General features: G+C 46.6%; 1 protein-coding gene across 1 annotated transcript in view; it reads left to right on the top strand.

Moving 5' to 3' along the window:
- Positions 1-15,909, top strand: part of LOC135204043 (N-chimaerin-like) — a gene marked incomplete in the record, with an annotated part of 72,946 nt that overhangs the window by 22,531 nt on the left and 34,506 nt on the right. The window contains 1 exon segment of the mRNA XM_064233993.1: positions 15,604-15,802. Within this exon segment, the coding sequence (XP_064090063.1) occupies positions 15,604-15,802 (199 nt within the window).

Genomic DNA, 15,909 nt, shown 5'->3' with positions numbered 1-15,909 from the left:
GCGGCCGTCGTCTTTGGTCTCAGAGAGGAGGACGCTTCACGTCCTTTCTCTTCTGCTGCTATGCGGTTGTCTCCGGAGAGTTTTGCTGCCTTTCCTCCGCAAAAGAAGACCAGGACGTCATCCAATGATGACGCTTTTGAGCGCCCCAGTCGCTCCAGGGATAGAACTGTTGCGGCTCCTGTGAAAAGGAAGAAGGCGTCCCCTCACCCCTCGCAGGATCAGCCCTTCCCCTGAGAAGGAGTCTTCTCCGACAAAGAAGATCATCCTTTCAATGCAGCAACAACTTGCTTCATTGCCTGCCGAGAGAGAGGCAGAGCCGTGTCGTCGGAAGAAGGATGATAGACTGCCTACCAAGAGGACCAGACAGTCTCCCTCGCCTTCTCCTCGCTCGTCTCTTTCTCCTGTTTTGTCGCCCTCTGGATTTCGTAAGGCTCCCCAGTGTTTGTCGAGAGGGCGCGAGGAACGTCTCCCCAAACGTTCTTCTGTCGAGAGGGAGGAACGTCTTCATGTTCGCAGCAAGGATTGTTTTCCTGCTCGCCAAGACGCCCTCCTCTCTTCTCATCATGACGCTTCGTTTGTGAAGCGTGATGTTCGTTCTTCAGTTAGACAGGACGTTTTTCAAGCTGATAAGCTTGACGCCATTCAAGCTGCTTCGTTTCGTCAAGCAGCTCGTCGAGACGCTTCTCGCTCGTCCCTGAGGGATGCTCCGTATGCTGCCAAGCATGACAATTGTTCGGCTGCGAAGCAGGACGCTCCTCAAGCTGCTAAGCTTTGTCAGGACGCACAGCGTGATGCTTTTCTGGGACGCTCGCTGACGCTCGGACGCTCTTCAAGACGCTTCTCAAGACGCCCTCCGTCAACAGGACGTTCGTCAAGACAACCGTCAAGACGCGCTTCAAGAGGACTTCGCAACTGCTCCTGAACCTTTGGAAGACGCTCAGCCTTGTGCTCAGAGCTCGTCTGTTCAGCAGCGATCTGCTTTGAAAATTGGCCCTAAAGGTCTTGTACCTCTCCCTTCGGTAGTCTCGTCTGTCGCTCCTGCGGAAGAGGGAGAAGTTAGCAGTTCGTCGGAGGTAGCAGACGAAGAGCAGCCTTCGACTTGAGCGTCTTCGGATTATCAGGTCTTGGCCCGCCTCCTACATGCTTCGTTTGGAGACAAGTTCCAACCCTCGGCCCCTCGCTCTCCTCCTTCTCAATTTTCTTCTTCAAAAGCCAGTAAAGCTCCGGGTTTTGTTAAGATGAAGACTTCTCTTTCGACCAAGAGAGCGTTTAAGAAGTTACATGATTGGATGGAATCGAGAAAAGCACAAGGCAAGACCTCTTTTGCCCTGCCTCCGTCAAGACTCAACGGCAAAGCAGGGATATGGTACGAGACGGGAGGACATTGGACTGAGAGTTCCCTCCTCTGCCCAAGGCGACTTTGCCAGCCTGGTTGACGCCCCGAGGAGGTCTCTCCTTTCGTCGGCGAAGGTGTCTTGGACACCTTCTGAGTTAGATCACCATCTTAAAGGACTCTTCCGGACGATGGAGGTATTTAACTTTTTGGACTTGTGTCTGGGAGTCCTGGATACACAGACTCGATTAACCTGGGGGAGCTGTCCAGCATTCTTGCATGTATGGACAAGGCCGTCAGGGATGGTTCGGAGGAGCTGGCTTCGCACTTTGGTACAGGGCTCTTGAAAAAGAGAGCGTTGTACTGCAACTTCACTGCGAAGTCTGTTTCTCCCTCGCAGAGGGCAGAGTTACTGTTCGCCCCTCTTCGAGCCATCTCTTTCCAAGGCTATGATCAAGGATCTGGCTGTCAGCCTGCAAGAGAAGGCTACGCAAGACCTTCTAGCTCGGTCTTCTAGACGTCCTGCAGTTCCTTCAACGTCTCAAGCTTCCAAGAAGCAGAAGCCCTTTCGAGGCAGAGCTTCCTCAAGACCGGCTCCTTGAGGAAGAGGCCTTCCCAGAGGCAAAGCCCCTTCCAAATTCAGGGGAAAGAAGTGAGCCTTCAGTCCTTCAGTCACCAGTAGGAGCCAGGCTTCGTTCGTTTGCGAAAGCCTGGAGAGAGATAGATGCAGACAGCTGGTCGCTCAACATCATCGAGCAAGGATACAAGATCCCTTTCCTGAAGCCTCCTCCGCTGTGCACGACACCTAGGGATCTGTCACCCTCTTACCATTGGGAGAAGCAGCAGATTCTTTACAATCTGCTCGAGCAAATGCTCGAAAAGAGAGTGGTGGAACAGGTCTTAGACCTAGAATCCCCGGGCTTCTACAAAAGGTTATTCCTGGTGCCAAAACAGTCGGGAGGATGGCGACCAGTGTGTTAGACGTAAGCAGTTTGAACCTTTTTGTGGAGAAGCAAAGGTTCAAGATGGAGACGCCTCAGTCAGTTCTTGGGGCCTTAAGACCAGGCGACTGGATGGTGTCCTTAGATCTACAGGACGCTTATTTTCACGTCCCGATCCATCCCCAGTCGATGAAGTACGTACCTGCGGTTTGTCCTGAGAGAGAAAGTTTTCCAATTCAGGGCACTTTGCTTCGGGTTGAGCACGGCCCCCATGATCTTCACGATTTTAATGAAGAACGTGGCGAGGTGTCTTCATCTTCCGAATGTCAGAATCTCTCTGTATCTAGACGACAGGCTCATTCGATCGTCTTCAAAGGCTCGGTGTCTGAAGGACCTTCACTCAAATTTGACCCTGGGACCGCTGGTAAATTTTGAAAAGTCACATCTGATCCCGACGCAGTCCATCGTGTATCTGGGGATTCAGATGGATTCAGTGGTCTTTTTTGGGCCTTGTTTTCCGTCCCCAGGAAACGTCAGCAGCAAGGCTTAAACAAAGTGTCAGCCTTCCCGAGGAAAGAAACATGCTCAGTGAGGGAGTGGATGAGTCTGCTGGGGACCATTTCCTCGTTGGAGAAGTTTGTTTCCCTGGGGAGACTGCACCTCAGACCTCTCCAGTTTTTCCTAGCGGAGAGCTGGGAGGACAAGGAGAATCTCGATGCGATCTTGAAGATATCAAGAGAGGTAAAGGATCACCTAAGGTGGTGGCTCGATCCTGCAAAGCTGTCGGAGGGATTTGCCCTCAAGCTTCAGAGCCCCGACCTAGTGTTGCTCTCCGACGCGTCCACCATGGGGTGGGGAGCAACAATTACAGGGGGGGGGGGGGGGGGGAAGGGGGGGGGGGGGGGGGGAAGAAGTGTCAGGCACCTGGAGAGGGGAACAGGTGTCCTGGCACATAAACCTCAAAGAGCTGGCGGCCATCTATTTGGCGCTCCAGTTCTTCCAAGACAAAGTCTCACATCAAGAAACAGGGAGGAACACACTCTTGGTCCCTGTTCACTCTAGCGAGAGAGATCTTGTTGTGGGCAAAAGCACGGGACGTAACAATCCTTACGAGGTTCGTCGCAGGCGTCGAGAACGTCCGTGCAGATCTCCTCAGTCGGCAAGGTCAACTGTTGCCAACCAAATGGACTCTTCACCAGGAGGTATGCCAAGAGCTGTGGGGTTTATGGGGACGTCCTCTCGTAGACATCTTTGCGACTTCGAGGACAAAGAGACTTCCGCTGTACTGCTCCCCGGTGCTCAATCCAGGAGCAGTAGCGATAGATGCCCTTCTCTGGGACTGGACAGGGATGGACCTATACGCCTTCCCCCCATTCAAGATCCTGGGAGAAGTTATGAGAAAGGTTGCAGCGTCAGAAGGGACGAGAATGACGTTGATCGCCCCGTTCTGGCCTGCGAAAGAATGGTTCACAGAGGTCATGTCCTTCGTAGTAGACTTCCCGAGGACGCTTCTGTCAAGGATAGATCTACTCAGACAGCCCCGCTTCAAGAGGTACCACAAAAACCTCCCTGCTCTGAGTCTGACTGCGTTCAGACTATCCAAAAGTTGGCCAGAGCGAGAGGCTTTTCAAGACCTGTGGCAAGAGCTATTGCCAATGCAAGGAGAGCTTCCGCTCTTGCAGTTTACCAATCAAAGTGGGCTGCTTTCAGGAGTTGGTGCAGAAAGAAGGGCATTTTCTCTACCACGACCTCTGTGAACCAAATAGATGACTTCCTACTTTACCTGAGGGAAGGACTTGAAGCTGGCAGTCCCGACGATCAAAGGCTACAGAAGTGTGCTGTCTGTAGTCTTTAGACATAGAGGCATGGACTTAGAAAACGACAAAGACCTTCACAATCTCTTAAGATCCTTCGAGACCACGAAGGTGCCTCAACCTAAGTTGCCGTCATGGAACTTGGACGTAGTCCTAAAGTTCCTGACGTCCAGTCATTTTGAACCTCTTCATGCTGCGTCACTAAGGGACATTACCAGAAAGGCTGTTTTACTAACTGCTCTGGCGACGGCGAAGAGAGTTAGCGAAATTCAAGCCATCAGCAAGCACGTTGGCTTAAGGGGCATAATGCCGTTTGTTCATTGGCCCGACGTTTTGCTAAGAACGAGAAATCGTCCAACCTTGGCCAAGAGCTTGAGATTGAGGGTATGGCGAAATATTGGACGGGAGCCAGAGAGAGTCCTGTGCCATGTCAGGGCTCTCTCAAATTCTATTTGCGGAAACGAAGGAATGTCGAGGTCCATTCTAGCAACTTCGTGGTTGTTCAGTTCAGAAAAAACCAGACTTGCTGATGTCTAAGAACTGGCTCCTGGCATTCTTCTTGAGGGACACCATCAAGGAAGCGCATTCATCTTGTGAAGACAGTGACATGAAACTGTTGAAAGTGAATGCTCACGAAGTGAGGGCTATCTCTACCTCGGTAGCCTTCCAAAAGAACATGGCACTCAGTGACATTTTGAGTGCCACCTTTTGGCGTAGCAACTCGGTGTTCGGTTCACACTACATATTGTTATTTTATTTGCTTGCACTTACATCCAATGGCATTATATATCTGTACAAAATGAGACAATGTATATTATTTTAGAAATAAGAAGTTTATGTGGTAAATTGTATACAATGAATGTATACTAAAAGCATTATTGGATTTACATAGAACTTGTAACAAAGATAGAGTGATGTTAGCATTCCTGAATAATTTTATGTATCTATGTGCTCGCGTGTTTAAGATTCACATTCAGAAGTGGCAGTTGATTGAGCAGTGTTTTGGTGTTATGCTGATGCTTGCTTGTATGAACAGTGTTTTATCACTGCAGAATAGAATTTTATTTACATGTAAAATACCCTTACTGTGACCTTTGTATTTATTTAGTAATGGTTCAGGCAATGCTTTCAGATCCACAAGGTTCTCTAGTATGTACAGAGAACTTTTGGCTCCCAAATACAGTAGCCCAGCAGTTCCCCCCCCCCCCCCCCCCCCCCCCCCCCCCCCCCCACCCCCCTCTCTCTCTCTCTCTCTTCTTTATTGTTTAGAAGATTGCTGTAAAAGATATACATTATTCCAGTCTCCAATTTATTGAGTCAAAAGGGCTGTTCTTGTCAAAACAAGCAATTAGTAGAGGTAGCCATAGTGTTCAAAATATTTGACTACAGTATTTACATATTTATCAAAAATTGTGGAAGATGTTTGTGCTAGCCTAGATAGTAAAAAGCTCTCTTCCCCCCGTGGGAAAACTTTTATGTGTCACCTGCAGTAGTATGTTTTAGCTGCAGTTATTTTTATTTCTGTCTTATGTTGTACATTTCCTCTTTTCACTTTTTAGTACAATTCTATTTCACCACTGGTCTTCATCTTCTTTAAGCCATTTAGGGCTTGGATGATGTGAATTTTGATGATTTCCTTCACATAATCTTGCACCATAGTGTTTATCATGAACCTAAACAAGCCTACAAATGCATCACCTCTTAAGATTGATTCTTCAAATGCAAGGAATCCGTATACTCAATTTTTAGATTATTTTTGCCTGGCTTAAGTAAATTTATCCCAACATTTTATACCTTACTTTTTAGGCAGTCTGGTTTTTAGTTTTATAAGCCAAGCTAACTAAAGTTGTTTGCCTTGTTAACTTTTTTGTTTTACTGTATTACCTATAAATAGCATCTTAACCATTATTAACTGTTGTGTGAATTATTTAAACTAAATTCATAATCATTATACTGAAAAAAATCCTTGGTACTAAATATTTCGATGGCTAGGTAAAGCCAGGGCATCTAAAGGGAAATTCATGAGCAAACTCTGCATGTAACCTTTCTCTGGTAATGAGACATTGGGGAGGAAAATGATTTGTAATCCCTTGTGAGATACACCCTCTTTGTTGGATAGAGGTGTATGCCACCTAAAAGTCTTAAGGGGTCCTAGTTGGCATTGTTAGGCAAGTTGATGGGCAGTGTTGAAGACTTTTGGTTAAAAGTGCTATTTTGATAACCACTGTTCATGAATAGTAGCAAAGTGCTCTGATGAGAGAGAGAGAGAGAGAGAGAGAGAGAGAGAGAGAGAGAGAGAGAGAGAGAGAGAGAGAGAGAGAGAGAGAGATAAATAAATTTAATCAGTTACAATACAGACTTTGCTAAGTGTCAAAATAATGCTCTAGAGAACCATCCTGAAAGACCTGAAAAAGAGAGCAGTGCACTTTATATTTGTTCTTTGATACATTACTTTTTATTGAATGTTAATATTTCAACAATTACAGTGTACTGCATTTTAGGTAAAATGATGATCTAGCATGATTACATAATTCAAAAGCCATAACAGTACTATATAGTACAGTGCTGTAGATATGAGAGCGATGGGGAGTATCCATAGTTTTTTCCCATTCTTTGCTTAGTAAATTACATTACATACAATTTACAATAGAATTCTTTCATTATTTTACTAGTTGCAAGCACATTTACATACTATGTTAATAGCACCAAGTGAGAAAAGGTGTGAAAATTGTGCAAAATAATTACTGTTACAACTGTATGTGATGACATCACTTTGTTATAAGCATGGTATGCATATTAAAAGTTTAACATACATTTACTTAGTTTCATAAATTTCAGTTGTGTTTTACTGTTGCTTCACTTATATACATACTCTTACACATTTGCCATTGAGCAGTACAGTGTCACATTCAAGAGTGTTTGTGTACTGCTGTCGGGGTTGTTGCTATGACTTGTTCTGTTGGATTCAATTAAATAACAATTGCATTGAATAATTATAAAACCCATACCCAGTGACGAACACAAATTTTGTAAATTGCTATAGTACTGCAGCAAGGAAAACTGGTAAAATTGAGACAGTTAGTTTTTAAACAAGTATACAGTATTGTGATCACTTGACAAAGAATTGACAGTAACCTACAAGTTAAATTCAACTTTGTATTTACTCAGGTGCATTTATTTTCATTTACTTTACAATTTTGAATACTATTCAATACTACCACTGTAATCTACAGTACTCTGTGCATACTTTGCTTTTGTATGCAAATACTTGACCATAATAAACTAGTATACATAGATGTATATATATCCTGATGACTACCTTGATGGGGACATTTTTCTAGCTACATTATAGTAGTGTTTGTGGATGTAATTCAAGGCAGAAAAGTTTATTCGACTGTATTTATTTGCCACTCCTCTGTCTTCTATGCTGACATATAGGGTATGCAACTAAATTGGAAGGTTTAGCTAAGTTTTGGTGATAGTTAGCATAGCCTAGAAGAGGCTCTCACCCAGTTTCACCATTATCAGAGTTAAATGGTTTGGTTAAACTATTTATTAGTAGTAATAAACAGACTTTTATCCTTTCCTTGGCACTATTTTTCTGAATCTCAGGTGGATTGCTGTGTATAAAAAGGAATAGATAACAGTTGTTGTGCAATACTGTAGTTAGATACAGGCAGTCCCCGGCTTATGACGGTGGTTCCATTCTTGAGACACGCTGTAAGCCGAAAATCGTCGTAAGCCAGAAAATCATCAAAACCATAAGAAAACCTTACTTTTAATGCTTTGGCTGTATTAAAAACTATGTAAACTGCATCTTTAATGCATTTTTCATCAAAAAACCTTCAAATATTGATTATTTTGCATTTTTGGAGTCACATTTTTTCCGTCAGATTGGCGTTGCAAGCATTGTAACCCTGGAACATGTCATAAACCTGGAAATAATTTCTGCTGAATATAATTGAAAAGCGCTGTAACCTCGGAATGTCGTAAGCCGAACCCATCGTAAGGCGGGGACTGCCTGTAATCTGATCTGTACTTTAAGAAAGACTGGCTTAAACTATTTAGTATTTTTGTACATGAACTTCCCTGACAGATATATACTTAGCTATAGTCTCCGACGTTCCCGACAGAATTTCAAATCTCGCGGCACACGCGACAGGTAGGTCAGGTGGTCTACCTTACCCGCCGCTGGGTGGCGGATGTACGAACCACTCCCGTAAGCTTGTCAGATTTTTCTCTGTCGCGGGAACGATAACAACTGTTGTCGGTTCCTCTCGATAGTTTTTCGAGTTCTCGCTTGCCTGGAGTTAATTTGGACTTCGTTTGGTGACGTATTCGCTTTGTTTGGCTTGGCATAGCGCTGATTGTGGACCGGTTTGATTTGAGTTTGATTTTCTTTAACGATGTATGATCTAGAATCGGTAGTTAAAACTTCGGTTTTGTTTAGGGTTTGCGTGAATGAAGGATGTAAGGTGAGGTTGCCGAAAGCTTCGGTAGACCCCCACACGGTTTGCAATGAAATGCAGGGGGAATGAATGTGCTTTTGCTAACCCTTGTAATGAATGTAAGGGATTGAATGAAGAAGAATATAAGGCTCTCTCTTCTTATGTTAGGAAGTTGGAACGTGATAGAGTGCGTAAGGCTTCCTCTAGAAGTTCTAGCAGATCTAGAATGAGTGAGTTGGATGTGGATCCTAATAGTACTAACGTTAGAATTAGAAACTTCTTCCAAAGTTGCAGCCCCGGCTCCCGCACCGAAGCCGAAGATTCGCCTTCGGAGGCGGCAGCTCTGAAACCAAGAACGTTCTATGGATCAGAAGATTCGTCAGTTGGAAGGTAAGGAGAGTGTTAGTGATCAGTGCAGTGTCCCCAGTTGTGGAGGGTGCGTCTGACCGGCCTCCTTAGTGCCTCTAGGCCTAGACCTCTTCCAGACTCCCAGTTCCCAGTGGAGTAGGAAACAAAGTCGAAAGCGCAGGAGGGCTAGGGGAGAAGCCCCCACCGGTCAGGCGCCCCTCGGCAGATCCTGAAGTACGCTCCCAGGCTGCCTCGGATCGCTACAAGAAGGAGCTCCTACGCCAATGCTTCTCCTCTTCGTCGTCTCCCTCTCCGAAGAGAGGTTGGAACTCCCGGATGCGTCGCGCCCGTTGAAGAGGGCTTGGAAGGCTCCCTGCAGTCCTTTGGCTTCTAGTCCGGAGGTTTTCCCGGAAGAATCGTCGGTGGAGGCGAAGAAACCCAAGAAATCCTGTGATCGTTCTTCTTCTCGGCTCCGCGCTCGGCGCCTGCTTCCGAGGAAGAACAAGAAGATTCTCCTACGAGAGTACTCGCGGGACTTCAAGCTCAGATCACGGCGCTAGCAGACTCTCTAGCAGTTAGATCACGTAGGAAGAAGGACGTTTCTCTTCCGATCAAAGAGATCTAGGCGCCCGCTCTTCAGAGGATCGTTCTCCTTCATATGTGGGAGGTTTAGTATGAAGGTGGGGGCGGGGGCGCGTGAGCGCCCTCGCTCGCGTGAGCGCCCTCGCTCGCTAGTGAGCGCCTTCCTTCGCTCGCTGGCTCTCTTTCGATTTCAAGACGCCAAACATCGGTAGGACGCTCTATGGAGAAAGAAGTTTTTTCTTTTTTTTCCAGATTGGATTCCCGCTTCCGGTAAGCGCACTGCACCTGCTCATCACGCGATTTCTTCAACTCCCTCGCGTGAAACTTCTCCTCAGCAGCCTCAAGATTCTAGAAGGCGCCCTTATACAAGTAGGGCGTTCTTCTTCCAGATGTCACTCTCCTCGAGTGTCGGATCGTGACTTCTCTCCTGACAGGCATCTAGAGTCTGGTAGGAGTCGTGTGCATGATAGACGGCCTACTGTTAGCCGCTCCCCGCAAGGTAGGCGCCCAGAGCCTACTGCACATAGATCTCCTAGTAGGCGCTCGTTTTCTTTAAGGCGTCATACTCCTGATTATTCCTCCTAGGGGCAGACAACAGAGTCTTTCAAGCGCCCTTCTCCGTGTAGGCGCTCTCCCGCTTCTAGGCGCACTTCTCCTGACCGTTTGTCTCTTGGTAGGCACAGGAATCCCGGAAGCGCCCTTCTCCAAGTAGGCGCTCGTTAGTTTTGAAACGCCATTCTCCTGAATGTACCCTCTTGTTAGACGTCAAGAGTCTCGCAAGCAGCCTTCTCCTAGTAGGCGCATTTCGCCTTCCAGTCGGACTTCCGTTGATCGTACGCAACTGGACAAGTATGGAGAGCCGCGCAAGCGCTCTGCTCTCGATAGGCGCTCTTCTCCTGGCAGCCGCTCGCCTCAGGATAGGCGCATAGAAGTATAGTAGGCGCTCGCCTCCCTCGTAAGCGCCCTGTGGATGTTTCCGAGGATTTCTCGGAGTAGGAGCCCTACCTCTGCCTTCGGCTGAGATTCCGTATACCTCGAAGAGGGAGTCTCATCGTAGACTTCCCAGATCTTCTCATCGTTCTCCAGTGGATGTGAACTCTTCTAAGAGAGGGCGTTCTCCAACCTCTCGCTCAACTCCTGCTAGGATCCCTTCGTCACATAAGGATCTTCAGCGCCTCGCCTCGAGAAGACGACCTAGAAGGTTCGGATGAGGAACCGAACACTTCTGCTGCTGCCTCTCTTCTTACAAGAAGCTTACAGAGCTACTTTTACAAGTTTTGGGGATTCCCTTACGCCTACGGCTCCTCCTTCTCCTCACTCACTTTTTTCAACGTGCGAAGACAGCGAAGAGTTCTTCTTGTGTGAGGATGAAGCCAACTCTTTCTATGAAGAAGGCACTGAGGAGTTTGGTTCCTGGATGGCTTCCAAAGAAGAAGCGGGGAAAACGATGTTCGCTTTTCCTCCTTCGAAGTTATCAGGACGCGCTGGTTTTCTGGTACGAAAACAGGAGAGCCCTTAGGATTGGGTCTACCGTCTTCGGCTGATTCGGATTTTCGGCACTGGTAGATTCGACAAGGAGAACTGCCCTTAACTCTGCTAAGACGACTTGGGCAATGAAATGAATTGGATCATTTGCTCAAAGGTATGTTTAGAGTGCTGGAAGTATTTAACTTCCTTGATTGGTCGTTGGGGAGTCCTCCAGCCAAGAAAATTGAAGTGCCAGAGTCACAATTTCGCCAGAAGATCTTATGTGTGTTTTTGTCTTGTATGGACAAGTCGGTAAGAGACGGAGCGAGAAATCGATCCCTACCCTGTGGTGGCCGGGATCGTGAAGAAGAGGTCGGTTTATTGTTCCTTCTTAACGAAGTCGGTCTCCCATGCTCAGAGGTCTTCTTTGCTGTTGCTCCTCTGTCTACTCAGTTGTTCCCGAAACATCGAGTGCAGGACATTTCGAGGTCACTTTTCGGAAACCAAAGCCACCCCAGGACCTTTTGGCACAGTCGGCAAGAAAAACCTCGCCCTTCCTTCCCTACCAAGGCTAAGAAGGAAAAGGCAAGTGTCGAGAAACCCTTTCGAGGGGCATCTTCATCAAGAACCTCTACGTTTAGAGGTCGTAGACCTTCAAGAAGGGGTAAGACTTTCGCCAAGTCTGTTAAAGCCCCCAAATAACTTGCAAGTCCTTCAATCAACGGTGGGCGCCAGACTCTTAGAGTTTGCAGAAGTCTGGGTCCCAAAAAAGGGGCTGGATCCTGGACCCTTTCTATTTTGAGGAGAGGTTACCTCATCCCTTTCGTCGAAAGACCTCCCTTGACGGGACCATCCCAAGGGAACTGACGGCCAGGTACAGAGACCCCATCATGAATCAAGCTCTCCATCTAGCAGTAGATCAGATGCTGGAGAAGGGGGCTATCGAACTAGTGACAGACCATCATTCATCGGGCTTCTACAACCGCCTTTTCCTAGTTCCGAAGTCCTCAGGGGGATGGAGACCGGTGTTGGATGTAAGCGCCCTGAACTTCTTCGTAGAAAAGAAGAAGTTCACGATGGAAACGCCTTCATCAGTGCTGGCAGCACTTCGTCCAGGGGGACTGGATGGTTTCCTTGGATTTACAGGACGCTTACTTCCACGTACCGATCCATCCTTCCTCGAGGAAGTTTCTCAGATTCATGATGGGGGGGAAAATTTTTCAGTTCAGGGCTCGTGTTTCGGCCTCTCGACGGCCCCTCAAGTGTTCACGGGGATTTTGAGGAATGTGGCTCAATGGCTTCATTTTGAAAGGGGTGAGGATATCCATGTACCTCGACGATTGGCTAATAAGGCCAATTCAGAAGATCGTTGTTTGAAGGACTTACAAGTAACTTTAGAATTGACGAAGGCTTTGGGACTTCTCGTCAATTTCAAGAAGTCATCACTAATTCCCGAGCAAGAGTGTGTGTATCTCGGGATACAGATGAACTCTCTGAGTTTCGGGCTTTTCCCTCGCAGGAAAGGAAAGGGAAGCCCGAGGATTCGAGAGAGTAACAACCTTCTTAGGGAAAGAAGTATGCACAGTGAGGGAGTGGATGAGTCTGCTGGGGACGCTCTCTCTGGAGCAATTCGTTTCCCTAGGAAGGTTGCACCTGAGACCACTCCAATTCTTTTCTTCATCGGAATTGGAGTCGTCGTTCTCAGGATTTGACGTTCTCCCTGTCGTTATCCCAGGACATCAAGAAACATCTCTTATGGTGGACAGATCCCAACCTCTTTGCGAAGGGACTGTCTCTTCAATCACAGACCCCCAACCTGGTGTTGTTCTCCGACGCGTCGGACATGGGGTGGGGTGTGCAACTCTGGGAACCAGCGAAGTGTCAGGTACCTGGGTGGGGGACCAGGTAGCCTGGCACATCAACAGAAAGGAGTTGATGGCTGTGTGGTTGGCTCTGAAGGCTTTCGAGCCCAAAGTCAGAAGATCGGTAGTGCAGGTCAACGCGGACAAACACTACAGCTCTGGCATACATCAGGAAACAGGGGGGGGGACGCATTCCTTCTCCCTGTACGAGACAGCAAGAGACCTCCTTCTGTGGGCAGAAGAAAGAGGAATCAAGCTTCTCACAGGTTCGTGCAGGGAGAAAGGAATGGATTAAAGGAATGTAAGAGCAGATCTCCTCAGCAGGAAAGTATCAGGTCCTTCCCACAGAGTGGACCCTTCATCTGGATGTATGCCAGAGCCTGTGGAAGTTATGGGGCAGGCCACACATAGACCTCTTTGCCACGTCAAAGAACAAGAGGCTGGATCCTTACTGCTCTCCGATATCAGATCCAGAGGCAGTAGCAATAGACGCTCTTCTTCTAGACTGGAACGGACTCGACGTCTACGCGTTTCCCCCCTTCAAGATCCTGGGGCTAACCATCAAGAAGTTCGTAGAGTCCGATTCAACGAGAATGACCTTAATCGCTCCCTTTTGGCCGGCCCAAGAATGGTTCACAGAGGTACTGGAATGGTTGGTGGACCTTCCAAGATCGCTCCCGCTAAGGAGCGATCTACTCAGACAAACCCCACTTCGACAGGTACCACAAAAATCTCCTCGCTCTCAGTCTGACTGGTTTCAGACTGTCCAAAGTTTGGTCAGAGCGAAAGGCTTTCAGCAACAGCTGCTAAAGCAATCGCAAGAGCGAGGAGACCTTTTCCACCTTGCGTGTATACCAGTCAAAGTGGGATGTCTTCAGACGTTGGTGCAAGAGGAAGAACATTTCCTCTTCCAGTACCTCTGTGACCCAAATTGCGGATTTCCTTATTTTCCTCAAAGAAGAATGTCATCTGGTTGTGTCAACTATTAAGGGATACCGCAGTATGTTGGCGGCGGTATTTCGGCATAGAGGCTTAAATATATCCGATGATAAGGACCTGCATGATCTTATTAGATCATTTGAAACCATTAAGCGTCCTCATGTAGTACCGAAACTGGAATCTAGACGTAGTCCTACAATTCCTTGGATCGTCTAGATTCGAACCTCCTGGCTTAGCCTCTTTCAAGGATTTGACGAAGAAAAGGCTATCTTCCTTTTGGCCCTAGCTACAGCTAAGAGAGTGAGTGAGCTCCAAGCTATTGAGGGCAATGTAGGGTTTAAGGAAGATATTCTATGGTGTGTTCATTTCTTCCAAGTTTCTGGCAAAGAATGAAAACCCATCACGCCTTGGCCCAGAGCTGTTGAAGTTCGTAGTTTATCTTTTCTAGTAGGGGAAGAGCCTGAAAGAACTCTTTGCCCTATGAGAATTATGAAGTATTTTCCTTAAGAGGAAGGAACAACTTAAGGCTAATCAAGATGTGCTTTGGTGCTCCGTAAAGGACCCACTCGGCCCATGTCGAAGAATGCTCTTTCCTTTTTTCTGAGAAGCCTTATTACGAGGGCACATGTTGCCTGTAAGGAAGATCATTTTTAGACTACTGAAAGTTGAAAGCTCACGAGGTGAGAGCCATCGCAACTTCGCTTGCATTCAGAAAAAAATATGTCTGTGCGGAACTTGATGGAGGCGACTTTTGGAGATGCCAACGGTTTTCGCAAACCACTACCTACGTGATGTAAAAATCACATATGATAAATGCTTCGCCTTGGGTCCTTTCGTATCGGCGGATTCGTTGCTGGGGCAGGGAGCTGAAAACTTATCCTGTGTAAATTTTTTATATGTTACCCTATATTTTATATTGTTGTTTCTGGTTGTCTGAAAGAGGTTGCAGGAGGCACTCTTTTTGTCGTAATATTAACCCTTTGTATTTTGGTTAGGTGGTCTGGTGGTTTTGCTCCTTGCAGAGGTAGTGGTAAGGATCTTGTTAGGTAAGCGGACAGGTCCCTCTAACAGCATCCGACTTGGATTCTACCACAATAGGGGATCACATATCCCAGTGGTAGATCCGAGAGTCTTTCAGCATCAGGTCACGTCCTAGCTGTAGCTCTCCAGGCAATGCAGACTCAGAGATAGTATCTATGAAGTCTTCATCCTGAAAAGGTTGAGAACCAAGGTTTTTATATCCTACAACATAGTTGTTTTCCCGTCTTACCTGTATTATTGAGCTGTCTCTTACCCTCCACCAAGGGTGCCAATCCAACTAAGCTATATATCTGTCAGGGAAGTTCATGATACAAAAATGATATTGTTAAACTACAATAAAGTTTTGTACATACTTACCTGGCAGATATATACGATTAATGGCCCACCCAGCCTCCCCTCAGGAGACAGGTGGAAGAGAAAAATCTGACAAGCTTACGGGAGTGGTTCGTACATCCGCCACCCAGCGCGGGGTAAGGTAGACCACCTGACCTACCTGTCGCGTGTGCCGCGAGATTTGAAATTCTGTCGGGAACGTCGGAGACTATAGCTAAGTATATATCTGCCAGGTAAGTATGTACAAAACTTTATTGTAGTTTAACAATATCATTTTAAAACAGATTGGCTAAGTATCTGGCAAGACATAATAATTGTTAACGATTCTTTACAACTTGCTGACTTGATTCATGTACTACTGTACATTTATGTGTTATGCAAATGACTTTTGGTAAACTGTATTTACTGAAAGTCAGTTTTCAGATGGTATGGTGACTTGAACATTTAGAATATGTTGACAGTGTTTAATCTTTCCTTCCTTCTTTCTTTTGCTAGTGTACCAGTTGCAGCAGCAGGCACCCAAACCTGCAGCAGTGCTGTGTACAGATCGGCCCCCTGATTGTCCACCATATTATGGCTTGGAATACCATGGTAGTATCAGCCACCTTCAAAGCCAAGATAAGCTAACCATGAATGGATCGTACCTTGTACGGCGCAGTGAGAAGGCAGAGGGATTCTATACGCTCAGCATGAGGTAAGAGCTTGTTATTGTATAGAATTATTAAGCTTTTTACATGTTCTTACCAACAGTAAGAATTTAAGAATCTACACATTGTTTTATAATTTTATCTACTTTCCACA

The sequence above is a fragment of the Macrobrachium nipponense genome, chromosome 44 (assembly GCF_015104395.2).
Source record: "Macrobrachium nipponense isolate FS-2020 chromosome 44, ASM1510439v2, whole genome shotgun sequence".
Classification (NCBI taxonomy): Eukaryota; Metazoa; Arthropoda; class Malacostraca; order Decapoda; family Palaemonidae; genus Macrobrachium; species Macrobrachium nipponense.
Note: the sequence above shows the minus strand (reverse complement) of the source record. Positions and strands in the feature narration are given on the sequence as shown.